Source organism: Heptranchias perlo, chromosome 38 (assembly GCF_035084215.1).
Source record: "Heptranchias perlo isolate sHepPer1 chromosome 38, sHepPer1.hap1, whole genome shotgun sequence".
NCBI lineage: Eukaryota > Metazoa > Chordata > Chondrichthyes > Hexanchiformes > Hexanchidae > Heptranchias > Heptranchias perlo.
In genome coordinates this window covers 16,777,186-16,801,137 of record NC_090362.1, presented here as the reverse complement: position 1 = coordinate 16,801,137, position 23,952 = coordinate 16,777,186, and the positions used below count along the sequence as shown (strand labels likewise).

The 23,952-nt window shown below is 43.4% G+C and overlaps 1 protein-coding gene across 1 annotated transcript in view; it reads left to right on the top strand.

Annotated features, from left to right (window-relative positions):
* The window catches only part of LOC137304820 (protein ERGIC-53-like), a 57,507-nt gene that overhangs the window by 19,896 nt on the left and 13,659 nt on the right, over positions 1 to 23,952 (top strand). The window contains exons 7-10 of the mRNA XM_067973554.1: positions 1,466 to 1,521; positions 4,139 to 4,265; positions 6,991 to 7,187; positions 11,680 to 11,756. Of these exons, the coding sequence (XP_067829655.1) occupies positions 1,466 to 1,521; positions 4,139 to 4,265; positions 6,991 to 7,187; positions 11,680 to 11,756 (457 nt within the window). The remainder of the gene's footprint in view (positions 1 to 1,465; positions 1,522 to 4,138; positions 4,266 to 6,990; positions 7,188 to 11,679; positions 11,757 to 23,952) is intronic.

Sequence of the window (23,952 nt, the reverse complement as noted above, 5' to 3'; positions counted from 1 at the left end):
GACCGTGAATGGGCAATACAATATGGTGTGGTTTCATCTCCATCTAGTGGTTGAACTGAAACTAGACTCTGTTAGCAGTTGTGCGGTGAGACGAGGCTCCTCCCAATTGTTGTCCCAGAAACAACATTGTGGGAAAAACCTTCTGGGTCACGGTTTGCGGAATAAAGGCAAATTGGTCAAATAGAAGTAAAAATAGTGGTACCCATTGCTGAGGACGCATCTAGTCTGCAAAGTTCTGCGCAGTCAAACCAGACTGTTCGCATACTTGGCGTCCCATGTCCTCTCCATCACTAAGACCGCCTCTTTCCACCTCCGTAACATTGCACGTCTCCGTCCCTGCCTCAGGCTATCTGCTGCTGGAACCCTCATCCATGCCTTCGTCTAGACACGGCTATTTCAATGCTCCCCTGGCCGGCCTCCCCGCTACCACCTTCTGTAAACTTGAACTCATCCAAAACTCTGCTGCCCGTATCCTAACTCGCACCAAGTCCCGTTCACCCATCACCCCTGTGCTCGCTGACCGACATTGGCTCCCGGTCTGGCAACGCCTCAGTTTTTTAAATTCTCAACCTTTGTGTTCAAATCCCTCCCTGGCCTCGCCCCTCCCTATCGCCGTAACCTCCTCCAGTCCCAAAACACTCTCGGATCTCTGCGCTCCTCCAATCCTGGCCTCTTGCGCATCCCCGATTTCATTTGCTCTGTCGTTGGCGGCCGTGCCTTCAGCTGCCTCGGCCCTAAGCTCTGGAATTCCCTCCTTAAATCTCTCCGCCTCTCTCTCTCCTTAAAACCTACCTCTTTGACCAAGCTTTTGGTCACCTGACCTAATGGGGGTGATTTTAAACGCCACGAACGGGTGGGTTGGGGGCGGGTGGGAGTTGAAAACAGTTACCTTTTGGGTCGCGACCGCAACCCGGCTTTATTTCCGGGTTTAACGTCAGCGCGGAGAAGTACAGGCTTCCCCCTGGGAACGCCAAGTCCAAAGATTTTGCGGTCGCGACCCGAGAAAACAACTGTTTTCAACTCCCACCCTCCCCCAACCCACCCGTTCTTGGGGGGGGGGGGGTTTTAAAATCACCCCCAATATCTCCATGTGGCTCGGTGTCACATTTTGTCTGATAATCGCTCCTGTGGAGCACCTTGGAACGTTTTACTACTTTAAAGGCGCTGTATAAATGCGAGTTGTTGTTCGATGAGTACTTACCGATTTTAAAAAGCTCTGCTGATTTCAGGCAAAGTCGGGACTTCCAAACAGTTTCACTCAGCTGTTCGTAACTCGGTTAAGTTGCGATTACGTTAGTGATGCAACTGGAGCAACGAGGAGACGCAGTTGCTAAGTGGAGATTTCCCATTTTAAAAAAGAATATGTTGGTGACTTGCATTTTTGGTTTTTGCCATCCAGGGTTTATAGCAGACAAATCGTGTTAACACTAACTACAAAAATATAACTGTGTGTGTTCTCTTGTAGATGACCACGATGTTCTGTCATTTATTACATTCAGCTTGACCGAGCCTGGGACAATGGTGAGAGTCGAGGGGCATCGCCTTTGTTGAACAATTGTTGTGCTGAAAACCGTCGTGCCAACAGGACATGCTGCTTAGCAAATTAGCCAGCCTATCGCAGTCCGTGTGAGAAGACATGGCAAACAGCTAATACATTGTGTGTGTGTAGCTGTACAGATGGCATGTAATCATAAGGGAATTCTGTACAAAAGCTTTTCCAGTTTAGTTCATGCCCCAGTAACTAGTGATTACAGCTGACTTATGAATTCCATTGAATGTTAAACGTTACGAGAGTCACAAAGGAGCTGTTGCTACAGCAACGTGACGGCAGTTTTCCATTTATACCAACGACTTGCTTTTGGTATCATTAAGTACCTTTAAACCCAGAAAAAATTTCCCCCACACTTTACAAAAGAGACTAAGCGTAAGTGGGTGAGTTAGGAGAGGTGATCAAAGGCATGGCGGGGTTTGAGAAAGCGTTAAAAGGTAGGCATAATGCTTTGAGAAGGGAGTTCCAAAGTGTAAGGGCTAGACAGCTACAAGTTTTGCCATCGATTTGGTTGGAAGGAATGCAGTGGAGGCCAGAATTGGAGGAGCAAAGGACTTGGGACAGGACAAGGTGGAGGAGGTCACAGAGTCGTGTAGGCTGTGGATGGATTTGTAGCTGACCATGAGGGTTTTCAAATCCGAGGGTTTTCAAATCAATGCAGTGGAGTACAAGATGCCAACATGTAAACTGGCAAAGATTGGTGGGATTGGCAAGCAGGACTTGGTGGGAACAGAATGTGAGCGAAGCTGCAGCTGTGTTGAAGTTTGGGAGTCTGGCGGGAAGGGCATTTGAGAAATCAAGTCTGGAGATGATGGGCATGGATAAGGGTTTTGGCGGTGGGGGGGGTGGTGAGGGTGAGGTGGTGGCAGCTGATGTTGAGGTGGACATAAACGGCCTTGGCAATGCCAAGGATGAGGGGTTTGGAGCTCAGCTCTGGGTTGAGTCAGAAATTGAGGCTGCGACTAATCTGGTGCAGCCTGAATGAGCAGCCACGAAGGAAGGTGGAATCAGTGGCAACGGTACAGAGCTCTTGGCAGGCGGAGTGACACGATGGCATTGGTCTTCGTGATGTTCAGTTGGAGGGAATCCTGGTTCATCCATGACTTGATGTCAGACAACAGAGCTAAGCATGGAGCCGAGGCGAATGGTGGAAGGTTCAGCTGGGCGTTGGCAGTGTACACCTGGAATCCTCCGTATCACTGGAGGAGAGCATGCGATTGAGGAAATGGAAGGGGCTGGGGATGAAATCTTGGATTTCACGAGTGGGAGGAACCATGGAAGTTTGCATTTAGCTCATTGTGTCTGATAGTTATTGCTGGAGATGTGCTAACTTAGATTTAAATTTTTGTTGGAAATATTTTGCTCTTGACATCCCCTTAATTAGCTTGTCTTCACTCAAAGTCTCTCTTTTTCCCGGATAATTTGGCTGAGACTGAGATGTTGTGTGAACCTAGATCCCAGTACCCCATGTAGGTGCCCTAACCCAGCAGGTGGCCTGGGATTCGCATGTTGAGATGTGAACCTGCTGCCCTTAATGTGAAGGCAATGTCCAAGGTATGCTGGCTAGCTCACTAATTCTTACTTACATTTTAATCAACAGCATGGAGCTGGCAGTAGTTAGCATTATGTGACACTTGGGTTGAAATGTTTTACGTAGCAGGGGTTTGAACTGAAATGGTGATATTTTTACAACAGCATTTTGTGGAGCAATAACACATGTTTATCGCAGGTGTTTCACAATGTTATTTTTGGATTTCTCATCACACTTCTTTATGGTCATGTGAACTTCAGGTAGCAGTTTTATGGGTGCATTTTTCCATTGCCTGCTGCGTAATGTACTAAATGTGCTCACTGATCAAGATAGTTTCCTGAACGCAAATCATGTGGACTTCAGCTTGTTATTTTATTGGCCTTGGAAATATCTTTGTACGGTTCCTAACATTCATGGTGAGGTGTGTATGTATATGTAAATATTGTGTGTTGCGCTGTACTGAGAATTATACACAAATTGAATCTCTCCCTTTTTCTTGTCAACATGCAATTGGTAAAACAGACATCTCATCTCCAGCTATGCTGAGTAACTTCACTATTGGGTCCTAATTAATTAAAACTAAAAAATCTTAGGACATGCACTTCCTGTCCACAAGCCTTACTTTCTGTTGTCACAATTTTTGGTCAAGATTTTCCATCAATATAGCATCAGAAAAATTACCATGAAGGCTGCCGGATTGTCATTAAAAACCCAACTGGGTCAACTAATGCCCTTCAGGGAAGGGAACCTGCCAACTCTACCTGGTCTGGCCGATATGTGACTCTAGTCCCACACTGTGGTTGACTCTTAATGTTCTCTGGGCAAGCAGTAGTTACTGCCTTGCTGGTATCGTCCATGTCACAAGAACAAATAAATTTTAAAAATTGCTGTTTAACGCTGGCTCTGGAGTGAGTTTATGGAATCTCCCAACTCTATCGCCATCTTGCGTATAAAACATAAAACTTGTATTCGCCAACTGACTATGGGCAAAGCCATGTGGCCATTTTAAATTAGACTGTAGTTTTTTCTGGCTCACCTGTTTATGTTTTGATGTGTAGGATACTTCAAACCAAATACCTAATAAAGAACAGGAGGAGTATCAGAGGGAGTACGAGCGCTTTGAGAAAAACCTGGAGCAGCGAAAGGATAAATTTCAGAAAGAACATCCTGAGCTGCGTATACCAGGTAGGGTGCCAGACATTATGAAAGATCAGTATGTTCTTTGCTTTAACTGCCTCAGTTCAACTTTCAAGATTATGTTGCCTTGTTCCAGATTCCCTCTTGGAGGGAAGAGTCATTTCCTATCCACTTTGTCAAATCCCTTTTATTATAACTGAAATTTACCCAGTCCCATTATAAGCAAGTCCGGTCGTCCCAAGTAGCATCCTGGTGAACCGCGGCTGTACTCCCTCCAAGGCCATTACTTCCTTTACGCGATTAACTCGTTATGTTTGGGCCATGCACTTACACCCAGTGGGAGTCATTTTAAATTTTGGCGATAATGTAAAATGGCCGCTGTCAGATTGGCTGCCCGTTATATGGCTTCAATGGAAATGAAAGTTAGGAGAGAGGTGTAACGGGCGGCTGATCTGATATCACCCGCTTTACACCATCATCCAAAGTCAAATTACCTCCAGTGAGACCTGGCGATCCACCAAATTGTTTCCTTGCCAATTACTAGGTGTTACTCTGCTGCATGTCATTTGTGGGAAAAATGTTTACTTGTAATTTGGAGCACAGTACATTTTCAGAACTCTGCTAGTCAAAAATACATATTAATCATTTATGGTTTTGCCCCTTCCGTTGTCCTGAGCACTATTTATTTTGTCATCAGTCATCAGAAAGCAATTAAAACCACTGGATTTGGACTGGTTGTTAATGAGTTAGGGCAGCATCCTTTTATCTTTGGAAAATGGATTCATATTCAGCCAAGAATTTGCATTTATAAAGCGCCTTTTAACTTAATAAAACGTCCCAAGGCGCTTCACAGGAGTGATTATCAAACACAATTTGAAACTGAGTCACGTAAGGAGATATTAGGACAGGTGACTTGGCTACAGAGGTAGATTTTAAGGAGCGACTTCAAGGAGGAGAAGGAGGCGGAGAGGTTTAGGGAGGGAAATCCAGAGCTTACAGCCTCGGCAGCTGAAGGCACAGTCACTAATGGTGGAGTGATGGAAACCGGGGTTGCACAAGAGGCCAGAATTGGAGGAGCACAGAGATCTCGGAGGGTTGACGGACCAGAAGAGGTCACAGAGAAAGGGAGCGACGAGGCCATGAAAGAATTTAAAATCGAGGCGTTGCTGGACCCGGGAGCCAATTTAAGTCAGTGTAGCCAAGATTGATGGAATGACAGCTGTGGAAGCTGCATCATTGAATAAATTCAAAGCAGAAATAGACAGTTTCCTAGAAGTAAAGGGAATTAGGGGTTCCGGGGAGCGGGCAGGAAATTGGACATGAATTTAAATTTGAGGTTAGGATCAGATCAGCCATGATCTTATTGAATGGCGGAGCAGGCTCGAGGGGCCGATTGGCCTACTCCTGCTCCTATTTCTTATGTTCTTATGACTGTCACCTGTAATGTTGTTATAGGATCATAGAATAGTTACAGCACAGAAGGAGGCCCATCGAGCCTGTGCCAGCTCTCTTTGTAAGAGCAATCCAGTTAGACCCATTCCCCTGCTCTTTCCCCATATCCCTGCAAATTTTTCCCCTTCAAGTATTTATCCAATTCCTTTTCCAAAGCCACGATTGAATCTGCTTCCACCACCCTTTCAGGCAGCGCGTTCTGGATCATAACTATTCACCTGGGTAATAAAGTTTTTCCTCATGTCACTTTTTTGGTTCTTTTGCCAATCACCCTAAATCTGTGTCCTCTGGTTCTCGACCCTTCTGCCAATGGGAACAGTTTCTGTTTATTTACTTTATCTAAACCCTTCATGATTTTGAACACTTCTATCAAATCTCCTCTCAACCTTCTCTGCTCTAAGGAGAACAACCCCAGCTTCTCCAGTCTATCCACATAACTGGTTCCAGGGATGAGGGACTTCATTCTAGTAAATCTTGTCTGCACCCTCTTTAAGGCCTTCACATCCTTCCTAAAATGCACGCCCAGAATTGGATACAATACTCCAGTTGTGGCCGAACCAGTGTTTTATAAAGGTTGATCATGACTTCCTTGCTTTTGTACTCTATGCCTCTATTTATAAAGCCCAGGATCCCGTTTGCTTTTTTCTTAACGCTTTCTCAACCTGTCCTGCCATCTTCAAAAAATTGTGCACATATACTCCCAGGTCTCTCTGTTCCTGCGCCCCCTTTAGAATTGTATCATTTAGTTTATATTGCCTCTCCTCATTCTTCCTGCCAAAATATATCACTTTGCACTTCTCTGCGTTAAATTTCATCTGCCACGTGTCCACCCATTCCACAACCTGTCTATGTCCTCTTGAAGTCTATCACTATCCTCCTCACTGTTCACTACACTTCCAAGTTTTGTGTCATTTGCAAATTTTGAAATTGTGCCCAGTACTCCCAAGTCCAAGTCATTAATATATATGAAGAAAAGCAGTGGTCCCAGTACAAACCCCTGGGGAACAGCACTGTATTATGTGAAATGACAATGGAGGGGAGATGGAGGTTACACTTACTGGGAACTTGGTGTGAGAAATGGAAACGTCACATTTTTCCTCTGAGGTTGTTCACATTGGACTAAATTTTCTGATTGGCTTTTTTTCCCTTAACACCAGCAGTAACCTATTATCTTACAATTACACCTATCAGAAAATCTAGGCCATTGCTGGGGTAGTATAGACAGAGCTTCATTCTGCATCTGTTCTGTACTATACCTGAATGTGTGGGGGGAAAGATTTCAATTCACCATGCATTTTATTTTTTAAATCATCGTTTCTAGACGAGGATGCATTTGAGACAGAGGGTCAACGGGAGTTACAAATGGTTGTTGGTGGGCAGTCGATGATTCACGAAGAGTTGAAGAAGCTTAGAGAGAGGTTGACTGTGGCGTTTGAAGAACACAAGCAGTCTTCAGAGAACTTCAGCAAGGTGGGCAAGGACCAGCGTACGACCACAGCGTGGGGAACCGCAGAACAGGCAAGTACAGAAGACTAGACATTTTTTATTCACCCCATGCACAGCAGAGATTCACTCGGATGATTTTGTGCTTCCAAGTATTTGTACAGTTCAGTTTGCCAAAAGAAATGTTTTAAATTCTTTAGTCTGGAGTTGTCCTGATCAGGAAATCACCTTCCTGATAATTAATTGATTGCTCCTGGAACTGAAGTATAGTAATTGGTTTCTAAACTACATTCTTGTGAGCGGAGAGCCTACTTTCTAGAACAACAACGTGCATTTATACAGTGCCTTTAAGGTAGTAAAATGTCCCAAGGCACTTCACAGGAGCGATTATCAAACACAATTTGACACCGAGCCACATAAAGAGATATTAGGACAGGTGACCAAAAGCTTGGTCAAAGAGGTAGGTTTTAAGGAGAATCTTAAAGCAGGGTACAGAGGCGGAGAGGTTTAGGGAGGGAATTCCCCAAAGATATGTAAAGAAAAATTAGGAATGCTGTGTTGTGCCTTCACGCCCCTCAGTGGATCGGTATTTTGTATGGTATTGAGGTGGAGGAGCACTGTTAGTCTAGCTGAGGTTGTGTCTGGTAATTTAAGACAAGAATATCCACATTAAAGTTGGTCAGTAATTATCCCGTATGGAGCATCCAAGCAACTTTGGCGTAAGTCTGCGTCTTTAAATGTTGTGTAAGATGGTTAGAAATCGTAAGAGGAAAAGCAGTGGAACTCCTCGATACCTTGAAACAGTGAGCAAGCTTCTACCACCACTATATCCTTATAATCCTCTGGGTCACTTTTGAGGCAATTACATTAATTAAACACTTCAAAGATAAATTCCAGGTTATTAAGAACACAGTTAGATTCAGATGACTTTATATATTAAAAAATAGCTTTAAGTCTTCCACAATTATGGTATGAGGCTCGATTTCCTTGCTTCATGTAATTATTTAATACACGTGATGACCATACAGTGCCCGTTCCGCAGAAGGTAATCCTGAGTATTCTATCTTGTCCGTATATCTCTGCTGCCCCCGCACTAAGAGGCTTTGTCTTGGGGATTACTGGGATTATAATAATTTACGATTAGAGTGACTGAGCATTATCTAACCCGATACATTCAAAAGGTTCGTGTTTAATGAATTTGTGATGAAGCCCAAAAGAAAATTGTTTTTTTTTTCCTGTTTGCACAAGTAGTGACTTAGTGTAAAAGATCAGAAATGCTGCGGTCTTGGCTCTCAGGGGATGTGTGATCTCATTCTTTGCTTGTTAAAGCCCCTCTACCCCCTCTCACTAGTGTTTTAGTGAATAAATGCACTAGGTGGCATGAATGGAGCCAAAACAAAGGCCTCCGATTTGATCTCTAATCACGGCTATTAGCCCATCTCAGCCAGAGTGCGAGTGAAGATGTTGCAATTGGGTCTCGGCCTCTCCAAGCTAGGGTGTGGGGCAAAGGTCGTCCAGGGTTTCTGTTCTTGAATGCTGTACAGTAACTCTGCTGGCAGTACATGCCTGAATATATACGTTTTTAAAAATCGTATCTTCTGTATAATGAGCAGTGGAACACTTTAACCTTATTCGGAATAGTTCGAGGCCTTAAAGGGGCATTGCTGCCATTGGGCTATGAGGTCTTAAAGGAAGAGATTGTAGTTGAGGAGGAGGAGTGTGAAATATTGGATGGGATAAACATAGCGAGAGGAAGTATTAAGGGGTTTGGCATCTTTGAAAGTAGATAAATCGCCAGGCTCGGATGAAATGTATGCCAGGCTGCTAAGAGAAGCAAGGGAGGCAAGAGCGGAGGCTCTGAGCATCATTTTCCAATCCTCCCTGGCTACAGGCATGGTGCCGGAGGATTGGAGGACTGCTAACGTTGTACCGTTGTTTAAAAAGGGAGAAAGAGATAGACTGAGTAATTAAAGGCCAGTCAGTCTAACCTCGGTGGTGGGCATATTATTGGAATTGATTCTGAGGAACTGCATAAATCGTCATTTAGAAAGGCACGGGTTAATCAAGGACAGTCGGCATGGATTTGTTAAGGGAAGGTCGAGTCTGACTAACTTGATTGAATTTTTTGAGCGAGTAACAAGGCGGGTCGATGAGGGTAATGTGTTTGATGTCGTGTACATGGATTTTAGCAAGGCTTTTGACAAGGTCCCACGTGGCAGACTGGTCATAAAAGTAAAAGCCCATGGAATCCAAGGGAGAGTGGCAGGAAGCAAAGGGGAATTGTTGACTGGTGTTCTTGCGATTGGAAGGCTGTTTCCAGTGGGATCCCGCAAGGCTCAGCACGAGGTCCCTTGCTTTTTGTGGTATGTATTAATGATTTGGGCTCGATCAAGAAGTTTGCAGATGATACAAAAATTGGCCGTGTGGTTGATAGTGAGGAGGAAAGCTGTCGACTGCAGGAAGATATCAATGGACTGGTCAGGTGGGCAGAAAAGTGGATTCAATCCAGAGAAGTGTGAGGTAATGCATTTGGGGAGGGCGAACAAGGCAAGGGAGTACACAATAAATGGGAGGGTACTGAGGTGTGGAGGAAGTGAGGGATCTTGGAGTGCATGTCCACAGACCCCTGAAGGTAGCAGGACAGGTAGACAAGGTGGTTAAAAAGGCACACGGGATACTTTCCTTTATTAACCAAGGCATAGAATATAAGAGCAGGGAGGTTATGTTCGGTTAGGCCACAGCTTGAGTACTGCGTACAGTTCTGGTCACCACATTACAGGAAAGATGTCATTGCATTAGAGAGAGTACAGAGGAGATTTGAGGATGTTGCCAGGGCTGGAGAATTTTACCTATGAGAAAAGATTGGATAGGCTGGGGTTATTTTCCTTGGAACAAAGGAGGCTGAGGGGAGATTTAATTGAGGTATATAAAATTATGACTAGATTAGATAGAGTGGATAGGGAGGACCTATTTCCCTTAGCAGAGGGGGTCATTGATCAGGAGGCATAGATTTAAAGTAATTGGTAGAAGGATTAGAGGGGAGTCGAGGAGAATTTTTTTCACCCAGAGGATGGCGGGGGTTTGGAACTCACTGCCTGGAGGGTGGTCGAGGCAGAAACCCTCAAGTCATTTAAAAAGTACTTGGATGTGCACTTGAAATGCCGTAACCTACAGGGCTACGGACCAAGTGCTGGAAAGTGGGATTAAGCTGGATAGCTTTTTTTCGACCGGCACAGACACGATGGGCCAAATGGCCTCCTTCTGTGCCGTAACTTTCTCTGATTCTAGTCTATGACCGTAGCTGTCTTGGGTCTCAGCCAAGTACTGAACATTCAAATTTGTGTTTTGAGGGTTGAGCTTCACATCTGTTGGCATAAATGTTGCCATTTCCTCTAAGGTCTGTGGCAGCTAGTTGGGGATGGACATGCTGGACAAATGACCAGCGTGGGACCAGCCGATCCAATCTTCTCTCATAGCTAAAATTCTCCAGCCCTGGCAACATCCTCGTAAATCTCCTCTGCACCCTCTTTGGTGCAATCACAACTTTCCTATAATGTGGTGACCAGAACTGTATGCAGTACTCAAGGAGTGGCCTAACCAATTTTTTTTTTTTACAGTTGTAGCATAACCTCCCTGGTCTTATATTCTGCACCTCGGCTAGTAAAGGAAAGTATCCCGTATGCTCTTTTAACCACCTTAACTGCCTACCCAGGTCCTGACATAAGGTGCAGCTTTTTTACACCAAAAATAATTTTCTTTTTAATTTAGAGATGCTCCTTTTTGGATGAGACACTCAACTAAGGTTCAATCTTCACTTTGGGCTGTAATGGGGAGATGGTAGAGTTCGTATTCTGGAAGGATGAAATCAATTGGGCCGAACTGATGGTGTGATTGTGAATATAGGCAGTACAGTTGAGTCCAGATAAACAGAATTGATGCAAGCACACAGCTTAATTTTTTCCGAACTCCCAGTATATAGTTTTCAAACAGTGTTACATAACTGTCTTGTGTTTAATGGTGAATGCACTGAATTTAGTCAACCCACAAGCACACATCACAGAGAGCAGGGATTTACAAGCCTTTGCCTTTATGGGCTGTATAGGTGCATATCATGGTGCCTTGGGGGCCACATACAAAGTTTAAATCAGTGTTCGCAATAATTCACATTTATTTGCTGATGCTGACAGATATTGATGGAGGACTCACTTTTTCCCCCAAGCCTACCTCTAATCAATATTTTAAACCTTAAAAGAACAATAAGTGTACAGACATCTTTGTGTATTTTTTTAATTCATTTTTGGGATGTGGGCATCGCTAGCAAGGCCCGCATTTATTGCCCATTCCTAGTTGCCCCTTGAAAAGGTGGTGGTGAGCCACCTTCTTTGTGAACCGCTGCTGTCCATGTGGTGAAGGTGCTCCCAATTGAGGATTATGATAATTCAGATGAATGTACTTCCATTTATTTACCATGTGTAATTGCAAGCAACTTGCACTCAGCACTGAGATGCCTCCACTTCTGAAACCACAGTCAGTATTGCTTTTGCTTAAATGTGCCTTTGTTTACTAGGATGCTGATGCTTTCAAGAGCCTGGTGTTGGTGCTTAATGGTCAGAAGGAGATGGTTCAAGAAGTGCAAGAGATAAGGTAGCTATCGTCTTCCTGCTTGGTGGAAATGCATCTTATGTGTGGTTGAGTAGAACACAGTCAGAGAGCTGATGCTTGAATCCCAGATTTTCTGGAATTCTAGGGAGCAAGGAAACCAGAGTGTTGTATGAACAGCATCTTTGGGAAAACTTCACGTTAAACCTAGTGATTGTAACAAACCAGCGCTTGAAGAGAAATACCGAAGGCTGCAGATATGAATTATTTCAGTGACTCCTCCCTTTTTATTAAATTTATATTTTTTACTTGCACTGAACTGGTATATTAGTAGATTTTCTTATGAAGAAAGTAAATATATGATCCATAAATTTGCAATCTCTGATTTCCATCTAAGTTCATTGGTCATATGTGTAATTTTCAAGGGTTAAAAAAGTGAAGCCGCGTAAGGAAACCAATACCAGGCAAATTGATGTATTGTACAACTTTACAATGCAAAAGGAGGCCCTTCAGCCCATTGTGCCTGTGCTGGCTCTCTGAAAGTGCTATCTGCCTTGTCCAATTTCCCTTCCACTTTCCTCATGCTCCTTTACAATTTTTCTTTTAAGTATTTATCCACTTCCCTTCTAAAAGGTATTATGGATTCTGCTTCCATCATTCTTTCTGGCAGGGCATTCAATGCATTTTTAAAAAAATATATATACTTTTCTGATATCTCCCATTGTTCCTTTGGTGATTATCTTAAATTTATGCCTCTTTCTGGTGCTATATTAGTTGAGTGCCACATCTACATGAACACCAACACCAAATTGGTAGTGTAATGTTAGCTGTGTCCAACTAGCTCTTTCAAAGAGCTGGCACGGGCATGGCGGGCAGAATGGCCTCCTTCTGTGTTCTAAGATTCTGATTCAAGCAGACCATAAACATCCAGGTCTGCACTGAGCTAGCTAATCTCAGCAGCAGTAGGGCTGTTCGATTGGCCTTTGCGCCCCTGTCAGGGAGGGAAAAGTTTCCAGCGACTCTTTAGGGTGTGTGGTGTGTGTGTTCCCTGAATTTGGATAGCATGCGTCCACGCGCCATCGAGGCACACAGGAATATTATGCACTTGGATGAGCCATCCGATGTCTGTTGAACTGTACCTCAGCAAGGAGTTAACACCTTCTGTAGGGAAGAGGTAAGAATTGGTGAAAGAAAAAAATTCTATGTCATGGTTTAGCTCAAATGTGTATGTAGTTGCATCCTATTCCAATTTGCTACATGTGTGTAGATATTTAGTGTGTGTGTGTATATGTAAACATGAACTGTGACAGATGTTCAGATTCCAGTTGTGATCGATTTACCTAACCTAATCCTGTCGGACAAAATTGAAAGCAGTGGCACTTTAAGAATAGGAACCCTTCCAACTGTAGTTAATTATATTTGTTTATATGTGCATTGTACTTATTTGCAGTGTCACTTTTTCCTAATGCATTATGATCTGGGATAATAGAATAGAAAGCAGTCTTTCTGACAGTCACCTATATATAGCAGTGCTTTGAGACTAAACTATGACACACATGCACACGTATATTAACACGCCTTCAGCCTGTTACGCCAAAAAAATTCAAATAATAATTTGAGGAAACCGTTGATCAAATGTAGAATTACTGATTTTGCAAAGGTTGTGACGAAAGAATGTGAAAGGGGCTATTAACATCTGCATCTGCCAGTACGTTACTAGAACATTCTTATTCCCGAGTGCCAGATGTGTACTTTTATAAATTCTGTCATCAGTGTTTGAAAAGGAGAAACGTAGGTTAACATTTTGGGTGCAGTCCCTTCATCAGAGCTGACTTGAGTCATGCTGCGTATTTCCAGCATTTTCTGTTTCTTTTTCTTATTATAAATTCTGTTTCCTTGCAAGGCTCTGTACCTGGAATTCAGCACCGATGTAATAAGCACTGAATTGCCATTTTGATCAGTTCATTGGGTTCCTTTTGCAAAACCACTTCAGCAGTGTATGTTCCTGTAAAACTGCTGTAGCGGACAACCAACATAATGGATAAGATTCACGTCCCTCACTTAGTTAAATCACCGTCACACTGCCGCAAGTAGTATAACTCAAGGAATGGCACCTTCCTACTAGGCAGCGTACAGCCCTCGAGCCTTAATGTTGACTTTAACAACTTCAGACCTTAACTGTAGCTGCTATTTTCTCTCTGGCAGAAGTTGCTAGTAATATAGGATTAGGTGTATGGGTGTTTTCAGGGGTGTATGGGGGAGCGGGGGATAGGTTGGTGTTTAGGGTGAGAACCCACCATCGAAACAATGTTGACGGGGTGATCCGCACCCTTGGTGCCGACCGGCTTCTTTATTCAACCTGAGTCGCCTGACACTTTTTCCTACTTTCCCCTTTAGCTATTCACAAACTCTCTCTGTCCCGTATGTATCTTTCATTAGTTTGATTTCTCTCATAATGCCCCCTTTTGTATCATGTCAACGTCACTTCTGACATTTAACCGTCTCCTGTTCTCCACCTAAGCACTTTAAAGGTCTTTATTCTGTTTCTTTTCCTTCTGTGCGTGGTTATTGTGGGGGTTTTTTTTGCCCTTGTTCTGTTCCTTTTTTTGAATGGGTTTTGTTCTGAGGAAAGGTTTATACCTGAAACATCGACTCTTGTCCTCCCCACAGACCTACTTAAGTATGCCCAGCGTTTTCGGTTTTTGTTTCGGATTTCCAGCATCTGCGGTATTTTGGTTTTTGTCACTATGAATGAGTCTTGAGTCACTGTTTCTAGCTAGCTGGCCTGCAACGTGTAGAAAATCCCGTCTGTTCAGTCAGCAGCATAGCATAAATTGCCATCTGGACCATGAATGTCCAGAACAAGTCGCCCAATTCAAACATCTTGAAGAGGACATACAAGTGACAGTTTGTATTAAAATCTGCTGAAGCTATGTAGTGTTGGTGAAAGCAGCCTTGTATGTATTTTCAGTCCTGTCCCGGCTTGTAAAATTAAACAATGTACCAATGCATGACTTATCGGGGAATTGAAGGTTGATTGCCTGAAGTATTTTGAATCCTCTAGTCATATACTCTCACCCCCATTTCATTCTCCAGTACAGTAACGTGCACTTGTATGTCATTGCTTACTTGATTGTTCTCCAGCATCTTGAAGAGATTGAGGTAATGACGTTGAGGTGCTGCGCCATCTGAACTGTGCTACCGGGCAACAGTCAGGCATTCCCCCACACGGATGGGAGAAAACAAATTCAAGGAAAGTTCATTCTAGGATTACATGGAATTTACAACACAGAAACAGGCCATTCGGCCCAACTGGTCTATGCCGGTGTTTATGCTCCACATGAGCCTTCTCTCACTACTTCAATTAACCCTATCGGCATATCCTTCTATTCCTTTCTCCCTCATATACTTATCTAGCTTCCCCTTGAATATGTCTATGCTATTTGCCGTGGTAGCAAGTTCCACGTTCTAACTACTCTCCGGGTGAAGAAGTTTCTCCTGAATTCCCTATTGGATTTATTAGCGAGAATTGGATGTTTCTGTATACTTTGCTAGTGCCTGGTTGCATTGTGGCATTGGCAACGGCCTGGGAGATGGTGGCACGTCTGCCTGCCCACCCTTGGCCAGTGTATTCTATGTGGCAAAGAGTGACTCAGGATAAGAAAACATAACCTAAAGCTGAAGCCTGGCTGTAAGATGACTGATTCTCCTGTGCTGAGTATTGAATCATGTTGTCGTATCTTTAACTGAGTGGCCCTTGGCCATTCTTGCTGAGTTGGAATGCAGCTTTCTCTGTAGTTATGATCAAATGCACAGGATTGCTGTCTAAAGCAATCAGTGATAACCCTATAGACCTAAAGCTATTCAAATCGGTTATCTATAAAGAGCATGTCATGTAAGATAAAACGTTTATAAATTTATATGCTGTGGTAGAAGTCCAAAGACTACTTAAATGTTTTGCTTTGACCTTCATTGCAGGAGTAGTTAAAAAGGGAAAACAAAAGCCATAGGCTACAGATAGCATACTTTCACTATTGTAGAGCTAATCTTTGAGAGGTCTTCTCTTCCCACTGGTCTACTGTGCATCTTCTCCCCCGTTCCCCTGCCTCCACTTGGTGCCAGAGCTTTTAGCCATCGTGCTCTGGGACTATCTTCCTAAACCCCCACGCATTGTTGCGCCTCTTTCCCCATCTTCAAAGTCTTTGCAGCACCTACCCGTTCTGCTGCACCTTTCAGTTATCTGCTCGGAGGATTGAATTTTCAGCAGAGGATTGTTGGGATGGAATATCCTGCCCGAATCTATAGCAGCTCTTAAGATGTCCTACGATGAGAGATTGAGTGGAATGGGCCTCTGGAGTTTAGAAGAATGAGAGGCGATTTCATTGAAACGTAAGATTCTGAGGGGGCTTGACAGGGTAGATACTGAGAGGCTGTTTCCCCTGGCTGCAGAGTCTAGAACCAGGGGGCATAGTCTCAGGATAAGGGGTCGGCCATTTAAGACTGAGAGGAGGAGGAATTTCCTCACTCCGGGGGTTGTGAATCTTTGGAATTCGCCACCCCAGAGGGCTGTGGATGCTCAGTCGTTGGGTATATTCAAGACTGAGAGAGACAGATTTTTGGACTCTAGGGGAATCAAGGGATATGGGAATCAGGTGGGAAAGTGGAGTTGAGGTCAAAGGTCAACCATGATCTTAATGAATGGCAGAGCAGGCTCGAGAGGATGTATGGCCTACCCCTTTTTCTTATGTTTGCTCAGTGTCTTCTGATTTCCTTAAAAAAATGCCTTGATTGGTACACTACAAAAGATGATCTGTAATTTGATAGTGCTCCTGGTATGCATGTCTTCCACGTAACTTGAGAGATATTTTCCATAATTAACCTTTCTGTGTCAGCAGTGGCTCAGTGGGTAGCACTCTCGCCTCTGAGTCAGAAGGCTGTAGGTTCAAACCCTACTCCAGAGACTTCAGCATGTAACCTGAGCTGACGCTTCAGTGCAGTACTGAGGGAGTGCTGTACAGTCGGAGGTGCTGTCTTTTGGATGAGACATTAAACCGAGGCCCCGTCTGCCCCCTCAGGTGGACGTAAAAGATCCCATGGCACTATTTGAAGAAGAGCAGGGGAGTTCCTCCCAATATTTACCCCTCACCCAACACCTAAAACAGATTATCTGGTCGTTTATTTTGTTGCTGTTTGTGGAACCTTGCTGTGCATAAATTGGCTGCTGTGTTGCATACGGTATAACAGTGCCTACACTTCAAAAGTGCATCATTAGCTGTAAAGTGCTTTGGGACATCCTGAGGTCGTGAAAGATGCTCTATAAATGCAAGTCCTTTATTTCTTTCTTTGATTGTTAACAGGACACTCAGCTAGGTGGGGGCATAGCAGGCAAGTTTGTTAATGTCCTCGTTTGACTTTCCAGTGGAAATTCTGGTTTGTTTTCCCCTCCCTAACCCAGGAGTGCTGAGGCCCATTGCAACAACCCTGCTGCCTTAAGATCAGCAACGACTGCATACACTGGATTGGGTGTGTGACCTTCTGTATGGCTCAGCAACAGACTGTCTTTACCAATTGAACAATCAGGGAAGCTGCAATTATTGTGAAGCTCAACATTGTACAGTTTTTAAGTGCTCTTTCTGGATCACTTATAACACTGCTAGTTATTTGCTGCTACGTCTGTGGAACTGTGAACAGTTCCCTGTTGTTCACCCTGTCAGCACTTGTTTGGGAACTGGACCATGTTGCATCCTCTTGGCCTACTTCATTAGACCTTACTATAAATCGGAAAGGGTTTACTGTATCGGTAAAAGAGTGTTTTACTTGCAGATTAAAAAGTAACCTTTACCCTTTCTTATCTGTTGATTTGTCCCAGATGCCAGTCGATGTGCGCACTCAATCCCAAAACCCTATTTCTTTATTTGCACTTCTCCAGTGATTTGTAGGAGATTGAACTTTTTCACGTACCCTGGGGAGTTTGGCACGGAGACTGTGGCATGCTATATTTTCTTTTGATGGACCTCTGTATAAAACCCCAGCAAGCCCTCCATCGAACAATCCCCTCTCGCTTCCTTCCCCCTGGTGGTGCCAAAGAAATGAGTCTGGCAATTTTCCTTAATTGCATGTTACCTTGTAATTTGAGGAAAGTCTTGGTAGTTTACTGGCAAATCAAACACTGGCTTAATTTCTGAAAGCTGTAATTTTCTGTATGCAAATTATTGCCTAAGCTAATGTGATATTTATCTTTTACTAAATCCACGGTATTTGTCATGTGTTTACTCTTCCATTTTACAGTACCAGTAAGTGGAAAAGTCTGACTTTTCATCCAGCTCCATTCATAGTCAAAAAAAATATAAACTGAAAACGCTAGAAATGTAAGGCAGCATCTGTAAAGAGAAAAGAGAGATTATGATATTTCATTTGTTTCTCCTTCATCAGAACGGGGTACACACGCTCTATATCATAGTGTCCTTGCTTTTCACGGGTGCCGATCGATCTGCTGTGTAATTCGAGCATTTTCTGTTTTTATTTCCAACGTTTGCAGTTAGTTAATGCTTTCACCCAGACCAGAAGGCTTTGATGGAGTAAATAAGGAGAAACTGTTTCCGGTGACACAAGGGCCGGTAACCAGAGGACACAGATCCAAGATAATTGGCAAAAGAACCAGAGGGGAGATGAGGAGAATTTTTTTTTAACGCAGCGAGTTGCTGTGATCTGGAATGAGCTGCCTGAAAGGGCGGTGGAAGCAAATTCAATTGTAACTTTCAAAAAGGAATTGGATAAATACTTGGGGAAAAATTTGCAGGGCTGTGGGGAAAGGGCAGGGGAGTGGGACTAATTGGATAGCTCTTTCAAAGAGCCAGCACAGGCACGATGGGCTGAATGGCCTCCTGTGCTGTATCATTCTACGATTCCAATTATCTTTCTCTTCCTCCCATCCTATTGCACTCCCTGTCACCCTGTTACTTAATCATCTGATCAAATACGCTAAGAATTGGATTTGGATCAAAAATGTGCTTGACGGAGTGGAGAATGAAGGGGGCACTGATGATTACAATCTTGGAATATTAGATTCTTGATTTGGAGATCAGAATGTTAATCCCATTCTTGAAGCGAATGTACCTTTAGGGACAGCTATCCCAACCGCAGTCAGGTTTTTCAGTGGAGGATAGCAAAAATAGAACCGGGCTTAGAGTACGAAGGATGCCTTACCATAATGCTCAGGCGTGATTTCTGACTGGTCAGCTAGAAGCTGTATTGTTAGTGTGGAGATATCCGTAGGCTGCATCACTTTGGCCTCTGGACCAAGGGTAACAGCCTGAGTATTGGGGTCTAAAGTGGGAGAGAGAAGAACTCTTAGTTTGTTCAACCTCCACTTCCAGTTCAGATTCATCAGGTGGTTGGGGAGGGAAAACAGCCCATCTTAATCTGGTTTAAGATATTTGCACCCCTGCGGGTATTTTTGTTACTAACCCCCCTCCCCCATACCAATTTTTTTTTAAAGAAAGTAGACGGTGAATGAATTGATAGAACGTATCCCCTTGTAGTGGTTGGCGGTGGGAGCTTGTGCTCTGTCCACTTGATGGGCCAACATGCAGCTTGATGCTACTTGCAAGGTGGACATCTTGAGTAACCTTCTCGGTGATATTGTATTGATTGGGCAACTGAGATCAAGATGTTTTGATCCCATGACACTTTAAGCTGGCCTGACCATTGAGATCTGCAGATATGTAATGCTTTGGCATAATCCCAATTGTATGTAGAGGTTCTTAGATTGCCTGTTGCAGGCATGATAACTTTTTGAAGGACTTCAGTCCCCGTACGGAAAGCTCCCACTCAATTTGTCTCTGAACTGGTGCTTGCGGGGAGGACCGAGAGATCTCAACGCTGGTATATTGCGTTTCTTGTGTCACCCACCGCCTGTCTCCACCAGTCAAAGAACTGACGGTATAGTCCAGATATAGGTGGAGTGGTGGCAATCACTCCATCAAAATAGCTTTGGAAGGATGTAAAGTTGATACAGGTGACATGACCCCTCCCTTGTTGATGCCTGGAAACCCTGGTTGTATTTAATTGGTGGCTGACTCTCTGACTGAATTAAGAAAGCCACACTTGAGAATCTAGAATTTGAGCAGATGCTGACTTCAGAGGGCAGTGAGTTGATGGGGAGATAGAAATAGATTAAAAAATTGGTTTGACTGGATTATAAGGCAAACTGTGACCTTCAGTTGCCAGGATTACTAAGCAAACTATGGGAGGCAATGTCATATGGACAAAGATTGAGCTGAACTGTATGTATGGCATTGTATAGGGACACTAATTGGGCTTGATGCTAATGCAGATTCTTTTTTTAGTTTCAGAAATTATTCTGTTCCTCATGTTTTTGCCTTTAATTTATATTTAAAGAGTGAATGCCCTCAACAGTAGGGATTTATACATCAGCCATCGCAGAAAATTACACTGATGCTGTGATACTCTTTTTGCTTTTGCCTTTCTGTTGCTTTTTAAAAAAAAATATTGGGTTTAATAGTGAATGCTGATGTCACGAGGAGGGTCATTGAGATCAAGAATGTAAGGGAGCAGATTTGCACGGACACCGCTTCAGGTGTGTGTTAATTGAACTCCAATCATGTCATCATCAGTGCCTAAAGAAAATAAATTTAATAAAGAGGTGTAGAAAAAGTGATGGTTTTTATCATTAGTGGAAGAGTTCTGATGGTCACTCTGACTTCCTAACTACAGCTTACAGCGGGCGCATTGGTGCTAACGTGAGCTGCCCACGATACATGCTGGATGGTTTACACCATCAAAAAGATCCGACATTAATTAAACCACAGAATGGACAGAAGAAATCCGAGAACCTGTGCAGCGTACCGTTGGCACCTCGCGTAGAAAAGGGTCACTCTGATTTAATCTCTCTCGCTTGTTTGTTGTAACTTCCTTCTCTCAACGATTGCCTGCTTAGGAACTCCACGGAAGCTCGGCTGAGGCAGCACATGACAAACCAACGGCAAAGATAGAAATTGCCTATTGTAAAAAGCTGGTTGGATGGGTTATTGACAGGTTAAAGGATCACCTCAACGAGGTGCAAACTACTCACTGATCGCCTGTCTCCGCCCGAAATGGCCGACGCCCTTAATACGTGGAAAGTGAGGACTTTGCAACTAACAGTAATGGTAACGGAAATTACATAGCGTTATTCGCCCGATTTAGACGTGGGAGGTTTAAGTGGTGGGGACTGTATCGCTACCATGGCCTACCATGTAGCAACCTATTATTATGCTGCATTCCAGATTAAACTGCAGTATGTAAAGGATTGTTACATGTTCAGAGATTGTCCCCTGTGGTAGAATCATTTGTTTCTGCCCATGTTCAAAACAAATCCACTACTAATCCACCCACTGGCTGAATCCCAGTGCAACACAAAAGAAAGCTGATTTTGGAATTCTGACAGATTTGCTTTTATTGTGAAATGAAAACTCATCCATTAATCTGAAGGGGTCGCAGCATTGTTTAACCACATCTCCTGGTTTTTAATGTTAAACGGCACTTTAAATTTATTTCTGGTTCTCCGGGAGCAAAACTAAAACGTATGCAATTAATTTTTGGGTGTGAGAAACATTACGTGGTAGAGGGGAGACGGTGGGAAAGGGAGGGAGACTGGGAAATTCCTTGGGGCGACGGGGATCCACAGACAGTAAAAGAGAAGAGTTTTGAGGTGACTTTTGAAAGTAGGGAAGGAAGTGGGCAGGGCTGATGGATCTTAAAAAAAAAGTCAGGGGATAAGGGCATAGTAAATAAGAGTGGTCACAGATAGTGGATTGGAGAGAGCAGGAAATGGGAGTAGCCCAGTGCCAGAGGACCAGTAAGTGTGCGCGGAGATATTTGGCTCGAGGAAGTAGGTATTGTGAGGCCAAATTTGGGGGGGGGGGGCTGGTTTGAAAGTGAGGTCGAGGATCTTGATGTTGATTCACTGAAGCACAAAGACCACTGGCACTCGGAGAGTGGTGTGGGTGAGGGTGGAATGATTTGTAATTTGAGGAGGGTAGAAGCAGTGAAGACAGAAGAGCATTAGAAAAGTCCATGCCTTGTGGCCGACAAGGCATGGAGTAGGTTTCGATCAGGAGTCGGGGAAGAGATGGGGACAGAGGCAGTGATCTTGCAGAGGCAGGAACCCCCACAATGAAGAAAGAGTTACTGAGTGTTGTACAGCTGATGGGTTGGATTAACAGACATAGCTTTAGGATTATTGGTGATTAAAGTTTTGCTAATTTTACTTTATAGCAACAGCAATACAGACAGGCCCCATCTCCCCTTTCAGGTGGACGTAAAAGGTCCCATGACACTAAGAAGGGGCGCTTACCCCCCCCCCCCCAAACAACACCCCGGTGTCCTGGGCCAATATTTATCACTCAACCAAAATCACTTTTTAAAAAAAAACAGATTATCTGGTCATTATCTCATTGCTGTTTGTGGGATCTTGCTGTGCGCAAATTGGCTGCCGAGTTTCCTACATTACAACAGTGACTACACTTCAAAAGTGTATTGGCTGTAAAGCGCTTTGGGATGTCCTGAGGTCATGAAAGGCGCTATATAAATGCAAGTCCATTTTTTTGGGTGCGGCACCCTTGTACATACCATCTAGAAGTGATTGATTTTAGGCAGGCTCTTGGTTGTACTGAATGTTTAGTGGGTACATTTTTTTTAAACTGTCAAATTTCCCCATTTGCCAAACCTTAATATGAAGACAAGTTGTCTGTTTATATAATGTTTATCAGATCTAATTAGTTCCAATTGCAGTGCATAAGTGTGTTGGGTAAAGAAAACGCACACTTGTTCTATCCCGAAGGATGCTCATAATTAAGGTGAGTTTTACAAAGAGATAATTAGTTTGCAATTAGTGTTAATTGAGCTTTTTATTTTTCCTCAGAGGACCATAATGTGCAACACCGTGAAAGAAAGCCTATGTAATGTTTTCCTGAGGTCTCGGCCAGGGGTGGAGGAACTTGTAGTTTTGGCTTCTCAGACACGCCCGTGAGAGGCTAAAAATATTATAGGTTGAAGTTGATAAAATTGGGTTGTCTCTGACCAGATTTGACTAGTTTTAAAAAAATCGTCAGTACAACCGTGACAACAAAACATCGATTATTTTCATCACATGATAATCCAATGAATTAATTAACGGAAATATTTTTGCAACACAAACAGCTTGATGTAGTTTGGTGTTTACATTGTGTTTAGTGTAGGCGTGGAATAGTTACAAAGTTGTAATGTAACCGTTGAATTCGGATTACAAGATAATAACAGACGAGGAAGGCCTTTTGGACTATTTTAATTCATACATCCGGAGAGCCCTAATGTCTGCCCATTGTGGTGTCCAATTAAATTTTTCCAGGGTTTTTGCCTCCACTGCACTGTCTGGATGTTTATTCCACACATCGATCACTGGGAAGAATTATTCCCTGACATCAGTCCTAAAATTACCTTTTATTAGTTTGAACCTATGTCCCCTAGTTCGACTCCCACCGTCTAATTTAAAGTAATATTTCAAGTTAACTCTTTCTATACCCTTAACCGTCTTCCTACATTACAAGTACATACACTTCAATAAGTAATAAATTGGCTGTAAAGAGCTTTGTGTTGTCCTGAGGTTGTGATAGGCGCTGTATGATGCAAGTTCTTTCTATCCCCCTCACGCCTCCTTACCTGACTAAAAAGCTCAAGTTTCTCCACTCTTTCTGCAAACTCACAGACCCCTGACACGGATCAGCCTCGTGGCTCTTCTCTACACTGCCTCCAGCACTTGAATGTTGTCTTATTTCTTGGTGACCAGAACTGGATGCAGTATTCAAGGTGCCCTATGATGTTTGATCATTACCTCCTCATTGTAATGTTTTGATGATGTAGTTCAGCATTCAGTCGGCTTTGTTGATTGCTCCTCTGCATTGGGTGGACACGTTTTGCGTCAAGTCTATTAAGACTCCTAGCTTCATCCTTAGCTATTACCATTCACGGAGTACGAGTGTTTATTCTTCCTTCCTAAGCCTACACTTGTCTGCATTCAATTTATTTTGCTGTTGTTCTGCCCATTTGCATCTCATATCCAACTTATTCTGTAACTTCTGAGCTCCCTCCTCCGATTCCATTGTCCCTCCTGGTTTGGTATCACCAGCAAATTTGGCCACATTGCTTTGAGTTTCTGAATCCTGGTCATTTGTATAAATTAGAAACAGTAACGGTCTCAGCA